The sequence below is a fragment of the Epinephelus lanceolatus genome, chromosome 22 (assembly GCF_041903045.1).
Source record: "Epinephelus lanceolatus isolate andai-2023 chromosome 22, ASM4190304v1, whole genome shotgun sequence".
In the NCBI taxonomy this organism is placed as follows: domain Eukaryota; kingdom Metazoa; phylum Chordata; class Actinopteri; order Perciformes; family Serranidae; genus Epinephelus; species Epinephelus lanceolatus.
This window is the reverse complement of record NC_135755.1, coordinates 2,524,149-2,540,873: the sequence shown is the minus strand read 5'-3', so window position 1 is coordinate 2,540,873 and position 16,725 is coordinate 2,524,149. Positions and strand designations below refer to the sequence as shown.

Here is a 16,725-nt window from a genome sequence, read left to right as displayed (position 1 = left end):
ATAGATAGCTGATGAAGATCAGGGAAGATTTGATACAAGACCGTGTGGAGGTGCTTTGACTACAAATACATCTGCCTCATGTTAAGCCGATATATTTGGCTGTTGTTACAGACCACCAAGTGCCAATAATATTTATCTCAATAAAATCTGTGAAATGTTAGACTATAGCGGTACTTTGGGTCATGAAACAAACTTTATGGGAGACATTAATATAGACTGGATCTTACAACACTGCCCATTAAAAATAATCTTTTAACTGTTACAGATACCTGTGGATTACCACAAGTAATTAACAAACCTACCAGGATATGTTTGAAGAATGTTGGCACCATGACCTCCACTTGTATTGATCATATGTTACCCAACACATCTGAGTTATGTTCGAAAGTATTACCTGTTCGGTTCTGAATATATCAAAGACTAATAGCATGGTACTTGGCTCTAACCACACCATCAATACAAATTTAATCTCTTCTAATCTTGTAATGTGAGCAGCTGTGTGTCAGGTTCGGTGGAGCCTGGGAACTCAGGGTGTCTCAGATGAAGTTGACTCATGATTCAGGCCCCTGGACAAATGTCCTGATGTGTTTACTGTCGACGAAGCAGTCGACATGTTTTAGGTTCAAATTAAAGCTGATAGTTGTTCAGACTGTGCTGTGAGTTGTGTTGTTGTTCATGTTCGTTTTCATGTCAAGTTTAAAAATTACTTAAATCAAAATCAAAAAAAAAAAAGATGAACATCTTTTCTCACTGTGTTTTGTGTCGATGTTATCACTTTCCTCAGAACAAACAGTCTGTTGTAGAGGAAAACCACACAGACACTGCATGACGAGATAAACAAAGAGGAAGGAGGAGGTGTTTACTGTCAAACTGCTGCTGATCTCAGTTCAGCTGCAGAGAGGACGAAACATGTCCAGATGCTGCTGGGTGAGTCCAACCTGCTGGATGTCTCCAGGGTTTACTGCATTTTGATGACACACTATGACACGTCTTAATCTGAAGGCTTTAAAAATATTATGATGGTGTTGTTTCTGATTGAACCACTTGGGGTCGCCCAAGTCAGACGTGTTCAGCTGTTATTTCTAAAACTGCATGTAAACAACCAAAGACACAAAAGCAAACCCACCAAAGCACCAATTAAAAACAGACCTTATTATTTAAAAAAAACCTTTATTAAGAAAACATTTAACACAATGTAGAAAACATAACAGTAGAAAAATATCACATATAAAACATTTATCTTTTTTATAAACATACAACATGAGAGCAAGAGAACAAGAGAGAAAGTTTAGAAATGATGCTCGGTGGTGACATCAGCCATGTCATCATACTGTCCCTCATCATCCTCGTTTGGTGGAGACGTCGTCATGGAAACAGCCTGGTTCCTTCCTGCAGAGTTAAGTATTAATATTAATGTTATATGTATTGAAACACTGATTCATCAGGTCAACATTTGTCAATACTTCATTCATCAGAACTAACAACATTCACATCAGCCTCAGCTAACGTTAGCGTGCTAACAGGTATGACCTGCATTAGCATGTTAGCCTGCTGATGGTTGGCTCAGTAGTAAAGAGCTGTTAGCATAGGGTGACCATATTTTGATTTCCAAAAAAGAGGGCACTCGGCCAGCCACGACATAGCCTACTTAAATGATACTTGCAGTTTACTCAAAGATGCCTTATCATTTTAATATATTTAAAGTTTATATGTATGGATAGAAAATTCAGTTCTATTACAAAATAATATCTCTCAAAGACAGAAACTCAGATAGGCCCCAATAGGGGACACATACACACACTAGAGTGTGGCGATCTGAGCCCGACGGTACCCGACGAGTCGGGCCGGGTTTGGTCAAAAATGTAGCTATAAATTGTATTCGGACTCGGGTCGGATTCGGTCAGCGTTCAGTGAAAATGTAGTGTAAAAATAAATAAAATCCTATTGTCTGTCCTGTTTATTGCTTGGGCACTGTTATTTACATGACAACACCTTAACATAACACACACACACACACACACATTGTCTGTTTGTTTCTACCTCTCCCCTCGCTGGAAGTCTCGGACCTCCAGCCGCCCGCCTTAATTAAATGCTGAAAATACAATAAAAGAGGGAGACAGGTTTTTCCTATTTTATCTTATTTTGTTTTATTTCTCTCACTAGAAGTGTCGAACCTCCCGCTGCCCGCTCCCACCTCCCGCTCCTGTCTCAAACACGGAGGTCTCCCTCTCCGCTGAGCACCCACGGCGCACGCCCGGCCTGTTAAATAGCCTGTAACCACTGTGTGCCACAAACTCAGTGCTTTGGTCATTAAATAATGTCGGGCTCGGTTCGGGTTCGGACAGAAATATGCTGCCATGCCGCACTCTAAAACACACACACACACAAACACACGGAAAACCGGACATTATCATCAGTTTATGAAACCCCCCCGGACGCCCCGGACGGGACGTGAAAAGTGGACATGTCCGGGCAAAAGAGGACGTTTGGTCAGCCTATGTTAGCATGGCTGCAGACTGTCATTAGCAGGTCAGTGTTACCTGTCGGTCTGCGTCGATATTCACACACCATAAGGACGGTGGAGACTAAGTATGGTAAGGGCACCACTATGTGGCGTATCACCCCCCACCCAAACTGGATGGACTCTTCAGTGGATGGAGCTGGATCGTAGCGATCTGGAAAAACAAACACACCTGTTCAGGTGAATGTCTAAAACCAGTATTCTGTTATCTGATGAGTTATATTCACTAAAACATCAACACGTTTACAGCCACACTTTAAAACACAGCTCAGTCACACTGAGTTCCATGTTACAGGACACACGTGTGTTTTCTTTAGTTCAATCATTAATGTGAATATCTACATTAAAACCACATCAAATGCCACAGTTTATATATAATGGGACAAAACCTTCATATTAATTAATTTATTGATTAAATAAAACAGGTGACTGAGTTTTATAAGACGAAAATGAGACTTCAACTCAAAATACAATCAAGTTAATTTATAAAGCACATTTAAAACAACCCGAGTTGACCAAAACTCTGGCTCCACCAATCCCAAGGTCCTCCTCTCCACCATAAACAAACTTCTCAAACCCTGCGACAATACCTTCACACATCCTTCACAGTTGACCCACAAAAATTGACCCTGTCTACAGCAACCTCTCTTCTACACCCGCCTCCACCCTCTTCACCCCTCCACCTGTCTATCCCCTGTAGATCCCCCCAGCCTCTCATTCAGTTCTCCCCCATCTCCCCAGTGGAGCTGCCCAAGTTGATGGCTGCAATGAAAAACTCCACCTGTGCTCTCGATCCCATCCCATCTAAACTTGTTAAGGACTCTGAGCACCTCTCCATTCTCATCCTTCTTGACCTCACAGCAGCCTTTGATACAATCAACCACTCAATTCTCATTTCCCGCCTCCATTCTTCCCTCAGCATCACCAGTACTGCCCTCTCCTGGCTAAGCTCATACCTCAAAAACCATCAACTGCTCATCAATATTAACAATTGCACTTCCACCCTTGCTCCTCTGTCTCAAGGCGTCCCTCAAGGTTCGGTGCTTGGTCCCCACCTATTCATCCTCTACATACTCCCCCTTGGCAACATCATTCGCAGCCATGGTCTCCACTTCCACTGCTACGCTGATGACATCCAACTCTACATCTCTGTTACATCCATCACCACTGAAACTCAGTCCACTCTGACCACCTGCCTCAACGACATCAAGTCCTGGATGCAAGCCAACTTTCTCAAACTGAACTGTGAAAAATCTGACATGATCATCATCAGTCCCAAATCCCTCACCAAAACCTCTCACAACTTCTGCCTCACCACTGACAATTCAACTCTGCGTTTGTCACCATATAACCGCACAGTAACCTCTCTTTCGGAAAATATGTCAATCACATCACCAGTACTGCCTTCTTCCACCCAAAAAACATAGCTCGTCTCCACCCATCACTCTCCCCCTCTGCTGCTGAAACTCTCATCCATGCATTCATCACATTCAGAATTGACTACTGCAACAGCATTCTCTACGGAACACCATCCAAACTCCTAAATAAACTCCAGTACATCAAGAGCTCTGCTGCCCGTCTGTTCATCCATTCCCAATCCAGCGATCACATCACCCCATTCATCCAATTCAAAGTTCTTCTCCTCTCTCATAAAGCCCTTCATAACCAGGCCCCCTCCTACCTCGCCGACCTGTTCCTCCGGCACACTCCTTCCCACAGCCTCTGCTCCTGACTCCACCACTCAGGACCAAGCACCAAACCTGGGGCAACAGAGCCTTCTCCATAGCTGCCCCCTCCCTTTAGAACACCCTCCCCAAACACACTGGAGACTGCACTGACCTCTCTCAGTTCAAATCACTTGTCAAAACACATCTTCTCAAAACGGCTTTTAATATGTGAATGATGTTTGTATTTTATTGTAGCACCAAGAAAAGCGCTCTATAAATAAAATGTATTATCATTGTTATTATTACTACTATTATTATTATTACTAAAGTTCTATACAATAAAATGATTGAAAATTGAAATGAAAATTTTAATGCTTGGATGAAAGTTTCAGGTTCAGCGTGTAAACATGAACAACACAACATGAGGACATGTCTATTTTTAGATGTGTGACAATTAATAACGATAAACATCTTTATTCAGTGTTTTTGGTGATTCTAATCAGCTGGTCCATTTGTTCTGGAGAGGAGGAGACCTCTGTGGATAATTCAGCTCCTGATAAAAAAACCTCCTGAACAATGAAGACTGAAAGAAATCTGTCCAGCAGCAGTTTTTAGCTGGTTGAAATCTGCAGTTTACAGCTAGACGCCACCAAATCGCCCTAAATCTGACACACTTCACCGTTAAAGGAAGAGGGAACAGAAACGGGAATACAAAAATATAAACTCAACAAGGTGACACCTGACTGTCATCCTCACTTTCATTTAACATTGCTGTAAGTTCTACAATGAAACTTTAATGTCTTTCAAACCGTCACAACTTTCTCACCTCTGACAAACAGCTGGCTGACCGGAGACGCTCCAACACCGCTGATGTTACACTTGTAGAGGCCTCCATCAGATATGGAAACATTATGGATGGTCATGTGACCTGTGGGCTCAGTCCTGATGAAGGAGCCATCTTTGTAGAAATCAGCTGAGAGGTCGGAGGATCTAACTGCTCTGCAGATCAGAGTGACATTGTCTCCCTCCATCAAAGGGAGGACAGGAATCTGCAGGATCACCTCTGTGTCTGAACATAGATGGAAAAATGTGTTTGTATGAACCTCTCTGATTCATACTCGTTTTCTTTTTATCGCTCCTACCTGGGACGATGGTGATGTTCAGAGAGTTGCTCCGCTGCTTTGTAGGAGACTCACACCAGTAGGTGGCGCTGTCGGACTGCTTGGCTCCCCGGATGTCACAGCCAGAGGAGGTAGGACGCCTCCCTTTCTCTCCACAGCTGGAGATCTTGCCATCGGAGGTTGTGGACCTGATGATCTTCCAGCCCTGAGAGCTGCTGTTGTCCCCACAGCTCAGAGACAGGCTCTTATACTCAAACATCTGAGACGAGTCAGGAGACACTGTGAGCAGGGGCGACTCAGAATCATCTGGGGACACAAACATCAGAGTTAGTGTGCGTTCAGCTGCACTTCCTTTAATGTCCACTAGATGCTACATCATTACTACAGTTACCACCACGTGAACCAGTCAGGTTACAGTTACACTTTACACCCATATTTATCCAGACACACATGAAGCCATGACTCATATGAAGCCATGACTCTTTTGTCATGATTATTGTATGAATTCTTCAGTTGTGGATAAAAACATGTATCATTAGGTCACATTGACCTTTGACCCTCAAATTCTAATCAGTTCATTCCTGAGTCCAAGTGGTCGTTTGTGCCAAATTTGTGGAAATTCCTTTCAGGTCTTCTTGAGATATTGTGTTCATAATAATGAGACAGGCACAAGGTTACAGTGACTTTGACCTTTCACCACCATGACTGATGAAGGAGTCATCAGTTCATTGTTGAGTCCAAGTGGACATTTGTGCCAAATTTTAAGGAATTACCTTAACGTGTTTTTGAGATATCCACCCATGAGAACGAGATGGATGCAAGGTCATAGTGACATTGACCTTTGAGCACCAAAACCTAATCAGGTCATCATTGTGTCAATGTGGATGTTTGTGCCAAATTTGAAGAAACTCCCACAGGGAATTCTTGCGGATCATTCCATAAGACTGAGACAAAGAGGGTTACATTGACCTTAGCCTTTGACCTATAGCCATCAAGATCTAATCAGTACATTATTGAGTCCAAGTTTGACGACATTTCTTTAAGGCCATGTCGAGATATCATGGTCATGATAATGAGACAGGCACAAGGTCACAGTGACCTCGACCTTGTTTTAATTCAAGTGGACATTTGTGCCAAATTTGAAGAAATAACCTCAAAGTGTTTTCTCGATATCACCTCAGTGGGAATAAGATAGATGCAAGGTCATAGTGATGTTGACCTTTGAGCACCAAAATGTAACCAGTTCATCACTGGATCAACGTGGACATTTGTGCCAAAGTTTAAGAAATTCCTTTCAGGCTTTCTTGAGATATCATGCCTACGAGATCACAGTGGCCTTGGCCTTTGACTTATACCCATCAAAATCTAATCAGTGCATTACTGAGTCCAAGTGGATGTTTGTGCCAAGTTTGAAGAAATTCCATCAAGGTCTTTTTGAGATATCGTGTTGATGAGAATGGGACAGACAAGCCAAAAACAATGGCTCCGGCCAGGGTGTTAAAGTTATTGAAGTTACTTTCTCTCTGAAGGCAACACAGACAGTTTACCTCCTCCAATCACACGTTCAAGACTGACACCTGTAAATGTACAAACTGGATACAATGGAGAAAACAGCTGATGCACCAGACTGGTTTAACAGAAATAAAACTTAGAGATAAAAATATAAAAAAGACATAAAGTGAACAAAGTGAGTGAAATGACTGGAGGTCTTAACCTTTCATCAGCAGCCAGCTGTGTGGAGACACATCACTGCCGATTTTACAGCGGTAGGCGCCTTCATGAGACTCACTGAAATGGTAGATGGTCATGTGACCATATAGCCCATAATGGATTGAGGAGTTATCTTTCTCGAAGACAGCGGGGAGGTCGGAGGACTTGTTTGTTCTACATCTCAGAGTGACATCATCTCCCTCCATCACAGGGAGGACGGGACTCTGCAGGATCACTTTTTGATCTGAACACAGAGACAAACTTCATCAGCACTGAGTCCACAGTCTGATGTGAACACACAGAAACATGTTTGATCAGTGGCTGTGAAATCAGTAAATATAAAAGACTGACAAAAGGTGTGCGCCATGACAGTGCGATTATCACATCTTCCCACTTCTCTGTGACAACAGGTTTTTCACCTGACATAAAGAACAGGTAGAAACACTCAAAAAATGACACTGTACAAACGATTTATTTTGAAACACACTGGGTTGGTTGCCAATATGATTTAGTGAGTCACTGCTGTTTCTAGCAGCTTATTAGGCACCAAACATGGGTGTTCTGTAGTGACATCTTGCTGTGTTTCCAGCTGATTTTAATGCACCAAACAATGTTTTGTAGCAACACGTCACTGTTTTTCCAGGAGCTTTTTAGGCACCGAATGGTGTTTTATAGCTATCTGTCTCTGTTTTGTGAGCAGGTTTTAGGGATCAAACGTGAGTGTCTTGTAGCGAACCGTCACTATTCTTTCAGTGGCATTTTAGGCACCAAATGTGGGCGTTTTGTAGCAACCAGTCGCTGTTTTTATAGCAGCTTTTTAGGCACCGAATGGTGTTTTATAGCGATCTGTCTCTGTTTTGTGAGCAGGTTTTAGGGATCAAACGTGAGTGTCTTGTAGCGAACCGTCACTATTCTTTCAGTGGCATTTTAGGCACCAAATGTGGGCATTTTGTAGCAACCAGTCGCTGTTTTTATAGCAGCTTTTTAGGCACCGAATGGTGTTTTATAGCGATCTGTCTCTGTTTTTTGAGCAGGTTTTAGGAATCAAACATGGGTGTTTTGTAGCGACCCGCATTTGTAGCAATGCATAACTATTTCTTTAGAGGCATTTTAGGCACCGTGCCTGGGTGTTTTGTAGCAACTAGTCGATGTTATTCTAGCGCCATTTTAGGCTCCAAATGTGGGTGCTTTTTAGCAACCTGTGGCTGTTTCTCCAATGTCTTTTTTGTCACCAAATGTAGGTGATGTGAAGCGACACTTCACTGTTTTTCTGGCAGCTTTTTAGGCACCAAACATGGGTATTTTGTTTTGACACCTTGCTGTGTTTCCACCTGATTTTAAGGCACCAAACAATGTTTTATAGCAACCAGTCTCTGTTTTTGTAGCAGCTTTTAAGTAATAAATGTATTTGGTTTGTAGTTGATCACCTCTGTTTTTTGAGCAGGTTTTAGGCTCAAATGTGAGTGTTTTGTAGCAACATGTCACTGTTTTTTCAACAGCTTTTTAGGCACCAAACGTGGTTGCCTTGTAGCAACACATGCTGTTTATCCAGCAGATTTTACGGCACCAAGCATGGGTGTTTGGTAGAGTCATGTCGCATTTTTTTCAGTGACTTTTTAGGCAACAGAGACATTATGTTTTTAGTTGAATTTTTGGCACCAAACAGCGTTTTATAGCAATTTGTCTGTCTTTGAGCAGCTTTAAAACGTGGGTGTTTTGTAGCAACCGGTTACAGTTTTTCTAGCAGCTTTTAAGGCTCCAAACACAGGTGTTTTGTAGAGATGTGTCACTGTATTTTCAGTGGCAGTTTAGGCTAAACAGTGTTTCATGGTGATTTGTCTGTTTAATGAGCAGCTTTTAGGTATCAAATGTGGGTTTTTGTAGCAATACGTTTCCAGCAAGCATATTGCCACAAACAACCGTTGCTTTTGACTGAGACATCACTGCTTTTCCAGCGAGATTGTTCCCCCAAAACCAGGTATTTCAAGACAAAACATGATCTGTTTTTCTAAACATGACCAAGTGGGTTTTGTGCCTAAAGCTAACCGCACATTAACCACAGTGTTGTTGAAAGGTTTAATGTATCTGCTACAAATTAACATGAAAATGTGTCCGTGGTTCACAGAAACATGCAGTGCCAACATGTTTTCTGGCGACTGGGTTGTATTTGCAGCAGTCACACAGGCAGCGCAGGTACCACTACAGTATGTGTCTTCACTGAATAAGATTCTCAGACGTTAATGTCTGACTGCAGAGTCATTGTGTCTGAAATTTGTATTTCCTTTGCTGGCTTGTTTCTTAATGTCTGGACCTCCACAGAACTGAATCAGCATCCCTTCACTTCCCTTTAATGTCACCAGTTCCTTTGAAAATGAATATGAATCATAGAAGTGTATTGTAGCCTGTCAGTCATTAGCAGAGACACAGTTGGTCTGTCCTAATGTTGAATCTGCCTGTTCTAAGATTGAAGTTCATTTAACAACCAGCTCTGACTAAGACTCATCAGGAGCTCGGTGTATCATGTCGATGCCAAATCTACGGTTGCATCAAAAAGTGTTATGAAAGAGGAAGAAGAGGAAGTATGTGTGTGACTTGTCCAGAGGGCACACTATGATGTCATTCTATGGATCTTACCAGTGACGGTGATGTTGACGGTGTTGCTGCTGTCTCTGTATATAGACTGACACCAGTACACTCCGCTGTCAGATGTTTTGGCAGACTTAATGATGCAGGCATTGGAAGTCTGTTTGCCCCACATCCCTAATCCACACTGAGACATCTTTAACCTGGGAACACATCACCTCAGTTTAATAATCATTCACACGCGTGGAGTTTAATTATTAACAAAAATAAGCTTCAGTGCTGCACATTGGCACTTTATTTATATTCACTGGATTTATTCACTGGATTTTGGTGAAACGTTGCACCAAATTGTTAAAACCGAACTGAGCAGCTCAAAGTTAGTCAGTTAGTCCTAACATGACATCTGCCCTCCCTTCGCTTACAAACCTAAAAACCAATTTGTGCAGTGATCATCAGGAATACGATGAACCTTGATTCATCCTGAGGGAAACTTTTGTGCAGCAACTGCAGTGCAAAGTGGGAAAGAGCAACACATTCTCACCCCAACCTGTCAAATACTGACGCTTGTTCAGTGGCCCTAAAAGTTAAACGATGACACTCTAGGTGACCCTCAAGCGTCAGCTTTGGACAGACTGGGATGGTGTGTTAGTTTATGTTCATTACATGCATCGTGTCTTAGTGTCAGTAGTGTCGGGTTGGAAACAGTGCAAATAAAACCAAATACAAACAATAAAGATGATCAGTAAGGTGCAAACCCAAAAAAGTGTACTGGATTCATCAAACACATGGAAAGCTACATCCTTTAGGAATGATGATATTTGTGGTGTAAACTCACGTTTCATTTGAGTATCTCCAAACCGACCATTTACCAGAGCTCACATGATCACAGCTCAAAGACACCTCTCCATACTCAAAGAACTGAGACCAGCCAGGAGTGACGGTCACTGAGACTGGGAGGGAGACAGACAGACATAGTGTATTAGTTTACTTTCCACCACAGAGATTCAGACCTCCTGTCTGTCTCTGTAAGCTGAAACCATTTCCCTCAGTGGAAACAAAGCTTTGATTTACTTTAATTTCACAGATAAGAAACAATAAATTGTGAAGACAATATAGCCTCCACTAAAATAGCATTTTCAGTCTTGTGTGTGATTTATCCTGGCTTCATATGAGCAGAGGAAATCTGTTAGTCGCTAGGTTAATTTATACAATGTAAAATGCCATAGACTTGTGCTAATAACGTTAGCATATTGTAATTATTTGGAAAACGTGTTTAGTGTATATTGTCAGTGAACCTTGTGAGCTGTAATGGAGCAGAATTTTGTAACGTTACCTTTGTTAAATGTTGCTGTTGTTCATGGTTTTACATGAGAAGAGGAAAAGATCGCTAGCTGCTATGCTAATTTATACAATGAATGTGTGTTGAATGTGTGTTTAACATGTGTTTAATGTGTGTTTAATGTGTGTTTAACATGTGTTTAATGTGTGTTTAACGTGTGTTGAATGTGTGTTTAACATGTGTTTAATGTGTGTTTAATGTGTGCTTAATGTGTGTTTAATGTGTTTAATGTGTGTTTGTTTAATGTGTTTAATGAGTGTTTAATGTGTGTTTAACGTGTGTTTAACATGTGTTTAATGTGTGTTTGATGTGTGTTTGTTTAATGTGTTTAATGTGTGTTTAACGTGTGTTTAACATGTGTTTAATGAGTGTTTAATGTGTGTTTGTTTAATGTGTTTAATGAGTGTTTAAGGTGTGTTTAACGTGTGTTTAACATGTGTTTAATGTGTGTTTAATGTGTGTTTAACATGTGTTTAATGTGTGTTTAACATGTTTTTAATGTGTGTTGAATGTGTGTTTAACATGTGTTTAATGTGTGTTTAACATGTGTTTAATGTGTGTTTAATGTGTGTTTAACATGTGTTTAATGTGTGTTTAACATGTGTTTAATGTGTGTTTAATGTGTGTTTAACATGTGTTTAATGTGTTTTGAATGTGTGTTTAATATGTGTTTAATGTGTGCTTGTTTAATGTGTGTTTAATGAGTGTTTAATGTGTGTTTGTTTAATGTGTGTTTAATGAGTGTTTAATGTGTGTTTAACGTGTGTTTGTTTAATGTGTGTTTAACGAGTGTTTAATGAGTGCTTAATGTGTGTTTAACATGTGTTGAATGTGTGTTGAATGTGTGTTTAACGTGTGTTTGAGTGTTTAACATTTATTTAATGTGTGTTTAATAAGTGTTTAATGAGTGTTTGACGTGTGTTTAATGTGTGTTTAATGAGTGTTTAATGTGTGTTTAATGTGTGTTAACAGTGTGTTCAGTGTGTTTAATGTGTGTTTAAGGAGTGTTGAATGTGTGTTGAATGTGTGTTTAACATGTGTTTAACGTGTGTTTAACGTGTGTTTAATGTGTGTTTAATGAGTGTTTAACGAGTGTTGAATGTGTGTTGAGTGTGTGTTTAACATGTGTTTAACGTGTGTTTAATGTGTGTTAACAATGTGTTCAATGTGTTTAATGTGTGTTTAACGAGTGTTGAATGTGTTGAATGTGTGTTTAACATGTGTTTAGCGTGTCTTTAATTTGTGTTTATTGTGTGTTTACTGTGTGTTTAACGTGTGTTTAATGTGTGTTAACAGTGTGTTCAATGTGTTTAATGTGTGTTTAATGAGTGTTGAATGTGTGTTTAACATGTGTTTAACGTGTGTTTAATGTGTGTTTACTGTGTGTTTAACGTGTGTTAACAGTGTGTTCAATGTGTTTAATGTGTGTTTAACGTGTGTTAACAGTGTGTTCAATGTGTTTAATGTGTGTTTAACGTGTGTTAACAGTGTGTTCAATGTGTTTAATGTGTGTTTAATGAGTGTTTAACAAGTGTTGAATGTGTGTTTAATATGTGTTTGTTTAATGTGTGTTTATTGTGTGTTTACTGTGTGTTTAATGTGAGTTTAATGTGTGTTAACAGTGTGTTCAATGTGTTTAATGAGTGTTGAATGTGTGTCGAATAGGTGTTTAACATGTGTTTAACGTGTGTTTAATGTGTGTTTACTGTGTGTTTAATGTGTGTTTAACGTGTGTTGAATGTGTGTTGAATGTGTGTTTAATATGTGTTTAATGTGTGTATTGTGTGTTTACTGTGTGTTTAATGTGAGTTTAATGTGTGTTAACAGTGTGTTCAATGTGTTTAAAGGGCCAGTGTGTAATATTTGGCATGGTTTATTGTCAATCTGAATCTGAATCTGAATATTCTACCCATTAATATGTTTATACAAGTGTATGATCGCTATAAAATAAAATTTGTTTGGTTTTCGTAGCCTAATAATTATGCTTTTATATAAATATATATATATATATATATATATATATATATATATATATATATATATATATATGTAGTAAGGGCCTTGCTTTAGAGAGATCGCCATCTTGTGCCGCCATGTATGTACGGCAGACCGAGCAGACAATCCAGCCAGCCAGAGAACGCTTTTCGCGTGTATAAATGAACCAATGAAGACAGCGGAAGGAAGGAAGAAGGAGGAGGAAACAGCAGAGAGTGTTAGTAGTTCGTCGATAGAGAGTAGTGAAAAGTTTTTTTAGTTATAAAGTTTGCGAATGGACCACACTTACCACGCAACAGGAGAGAATGAACCCGAACCGTCATCTGTGAGGAAAAGAAGACGTAATTTCACTCCTTGTGATGCACTCTCTGCGGCGCTTTTCCTCCTGATGATATATCTCCCCAACAATGGCAGCAGTAGCACCGAATCCCATTCTGTGCATTCAGCCTCTCTTCTCACCCGCTCAGCATCAAACACATGGAGTTCCTCATCTGTGTGCTCCGGCTCAAACAGGTATGGCTCTGGGTCTGTGTCCGCTACAAGAAACTCTTCAAAATCGCGTTCAAAGTCGTCCATTGCAGCTACTATAGTCCGGAGATATTGCTAGGCTAAATAAACAGCTGAGCTGTGTTTACCGGCTACGCTGTCAGTCAGTGTGCGGGCTGGAGATTGGTGGAGCAGAGAGGGGAGGGGGGTCCCCACTTAGTATCGTAAACGAGTATGTGTGTAAAGTTATTAAGTGTGTCTGTTACGCTAGAAGAGTCAGAGTTTGGGATGGAGTGGAGTGTTACCGGAGTTTCTGGAGTGCTCAAATAAACTGGCCTTTTTCCCGAACGCTCCTCTGATCTCCTCCATTCATTACAATATTGTAACATGGCTTAGATTTCTAAATAAACATTCACCTCATCACTAGATAGACCTACTCCTAAAAAACTCGTGCGCAAGGGTTTTTGTCCCTACGAGGCCACCGTCATCGTCATTTACCCGACGGGAGGGGTGAGCAAGTGAGCCCTGCAATCTAGAATTTGACCACTGATGTCACTGTTTTCAACCCATTTTACACACTGGCCCTTTAAAGTGTGTTTAATGAGTGTTGAATGTGTGTTTAATATGTGTTTAATGTGAGTTTAATGTGTGTTTAACGTGTTAACAGTGTGTTCAATGTGTTTAATGTGTGTTTAATGTGTGTTTAATGAGTGTTTAACAAGTGTTGAATGTGTGTTTAATATGTGTTTATTGTGTGTTTACTGTGTGTTTAATGTGAGTTTAATGTGTGTTTAACGAGTGTTGAATGTGTGTTTAATGTGTTTATTGTGTGTTTACTGTGTGTTTAATGTGAGGTGTAACTGCAGAGTGACACAAACACACCACTGCACAAGTATAAATGCTCACAACAGCATAGGCCATGTGCGTAGGCTATGGCGTAGGGTCTGCCGCACAAGTATAAATCCGCCTTGAGTGGACATTTGTGCCAAATTTGAAATTATTCCCTCAAGGTGTTCTTGCAATATTGTGTTCAGGAGAAAAGGATGGACATATGTACGTACAGACGTGCGTACTACGGTGGACACAACAACATAAAGCCTATTTCCCTATCACTGATGCAGAGACATAAAAACCCAGGACTGTGACTTTTATGTGTCACTGTGGCAAAGAGACCAGTTTCACAATGATTCAGATTTACACAGCTTTCTAATTCAAACAAAGACAACGTGTCTATAGAGCCTGTGTCTTTGTGTATTTCTGTCCATCATCCACTTGATTCCTCTGAAAAGACTTTCCTAGTGAACATTAAAAGTATCAGCAGTTATATTTCTGTCTAAACACGTGTGGCAGGGATCTCTGTTGTATCTGTCCACCTCGTTTCCTGTCGTCTCTCCACTGTCTCCTGCCCACCATGCATATCCAAGAAACTTTCCACACCTGCAATTCTCCACTTGTCCACAAGATGCACTTGGACCAATCAGAATCACCTGACCCCCACATCCACCCGCTCACATTCCCAAATCATTCCCACGTCTCTGGAGTTAAACTCTGTCTCAGTCTCCGCCCTCTGCTGACTTTGTGTCACTGTAACAGTGTCCCCTTTGCTACAACCAATAGAGGGCGTCTGTTGTGGTCCTGATTTTCTGTGAAACTGTGTTTGCTGCTATCTGATCCTTCTCTCCCTCTCCCTGCAGAGTGAGTGCCGAGGGGCGGGGCGATCTCCGGGAGCACAGGGCTCCCGGCACACCTGTAGCTCGTTCTGCCTAATTAGCCGGCTTCTTAAGCCACACTCTCTTTGTCTCCAGTGCTGGATTATTCTCTTTGCTCTAGTATTACGCTCGTGCTCTCTGTGATCTCCTGCCTCTCGCCACGTGTTTATGCTCCAGTGTTTGGTCTCCAGGTTTAGTGAGTTTTGTGCCTTGTCACTCTTTTTGTTGCACTTTTGTTCTAGCTCTTTTTCCCATGTTAATGGTGATTTTCAGTTTAGCCTTTTCTGTTGTTACTTTTCCCTCAGAAAGAGTTTTGGTTGATACTTTGTTTGCTCGTATTTTTCTGTGAACTGATTTTTTGTTGCTACTTTGTAAATAAACAGTTTTTTGAACTTAACTCTGCAACTGGGTCCTGGCTTCCTTGTCTGGCACGTAACAGCGCCGTCTCTAGACCATAAACACATGGTTTTGATGCGTTTGCTAAAAAGACTGATGCTGTCGTACTGCTTGTAAGGACGAAGGTGTCTTTGCAACAAGTCTTCAGACAGACAGGAAGCGGTGAGCGTGAGGCGGTGGGCGACAAACACACATTAAATGTCATCCTCTGTTTTACAGAGTATATAAATCCGAAATACGCTAGAGCAATGATTAAAATGCACTTTCACAAACACTTCAGTCACAAAAATCCAACACACACACACACACACACACACACACACACACGTACACACACACACACACACACACACACACACACACACATAAACATGTACACACTCATACACAAGAGGCTTGAAACTTACCTCGACTGTGGACAGACGTCGGAAAGACGCACAGCACTGAAACAACAGTCACAGTCAGATCAGAGTGTGCACCGAGTCACACACTTAAATATTCCACTTCAGAAGTTTTTGTTTAAATATTTTTTTATCACTTCACAGATCACAATTTAATTATTAAGCACCTTGATTTCCTTCAAATTTACCTGTAATTTTACTTTCTTTTGTTTCTGATGATAATAAATCATCTTAACTGAAGGTTTCTGTACTCACAGGTGCAGAGCAGAGCCGCCTTCATGATGTCTGCAGGCTGAAGTTTCACTGACCGACTAGCAGTAAATGTGGTGATAACATCCTGTTAACGATGAACCACAGGGGGGGTGGGAGGAGGATGTGAGAACTACACACAGCAGAGTGGAAAACAGCATATATTCTTTCTTCCTCTTTCATGTATTGACGTTTACTTTATGTATGAAAAATAAGACAAGATAAAATAAGATAATCCTTTAGCAGGGAAATTTGCAAAGTTGTATGTTTTCATCTTTCACCGTCAGCTGTTGTAAAGATCTGTTGCCCTGAAATAGTTTGAGTCATATTTATAGAACAGGTCTTTTTTAGTTACCTTAAGTAATGCCACCACCTCAGCAGGCCTTCTGACCTGTGGTGTTCCCCAAGGCTCCATCCTGGGTCCCTTGTTATTCTACATATACATGTTACTGCTTGGTCACATCATAAACTAACACAAAATGCACTACCATTTCTATGCAGACAACACACCAATAAATGTCTCAATAAAAACCAATGGAGAAGACAAT

The 16,725-nt window shown here is 40.8% G+C and overlaps 1 protein-coding gene across 3 annotated transcripts; it reads right to left on the bottom strand.

Moving 5' to 3' along the window:
• Window positions 1-1,156: 1,156 nt before the first annotated feature.
• LOC117245726 (Fc receptor-like protein 5) lies at window positions 1,157-16,259 on the bottom strand. 3 transcript variants are annotated; one of them, XM_078164272.1, is made up of 10 exons: window positions 16,184-16,221; window positions 15,935-15,970; window positions 13,226-13,259; window positions 10,438-10,552; window positions 9,654-9,805; window positions 7,024-7,263; window positions 5,331-5,615; window positions 5,015-5,257; window positions 2,541-2,675; window positions 1,157-1,389 (listed from the first exon to the last, which is right to left on the bottom strand). In XM_078164272.1, the coding sequence occupies exons 3-10, from the start codon at window positions 13,257-13,259 to the stop codon at window positions 1,289-1,291; spliced, it is 1,305 nt and encodes a 434-aa protein (XP_078020398.1). In that variant the 5' UTR covers window positions 15,935-15,970; window positions 16,184-16,221; the 3' UTR covers window positions 1,157-1,288. The 3 variants fall into 3 exon arrangements, with proteins under 3 accessions (XP_078020398.1, XP_078020397.1, XP_078020399.1); XM_078164271.1 differs by lacking the exon at window positions 13,226-13,259 and having other exon boundaries at window positions 16,184-16,259; XM_078164273.1 differs by lacking the exon at window positions 13,226-13,259 and having other exon boundaries at window positions 7,099-7,263; window positions 16,184-16,259.
• Window positions 16,260-16,725: the final 466 nt, after the last annotated feature.

Coding starts and splice junctions, on each gene's coding strand:
- LOC117245726 (XM_078164271.1), bottom strand. CDS start 16,208: ATGAAGGCGGCTCTGCTCTGCACCT. Junction 15,971..16,183: donor GGCGGCTCTGCTCTGCACCT/GTGAGTACAGAA, acceptor CTGTTGTTTCAG/TGCTGTGCGTCTTTCCGACG. Junction 7,264..9,653: donor CGTCAACATCACCGTCACTG/GTAAGATCCATA, acceptor CTCTGTGTTCAG/ATCAAAAAGTGATCCTGCAG.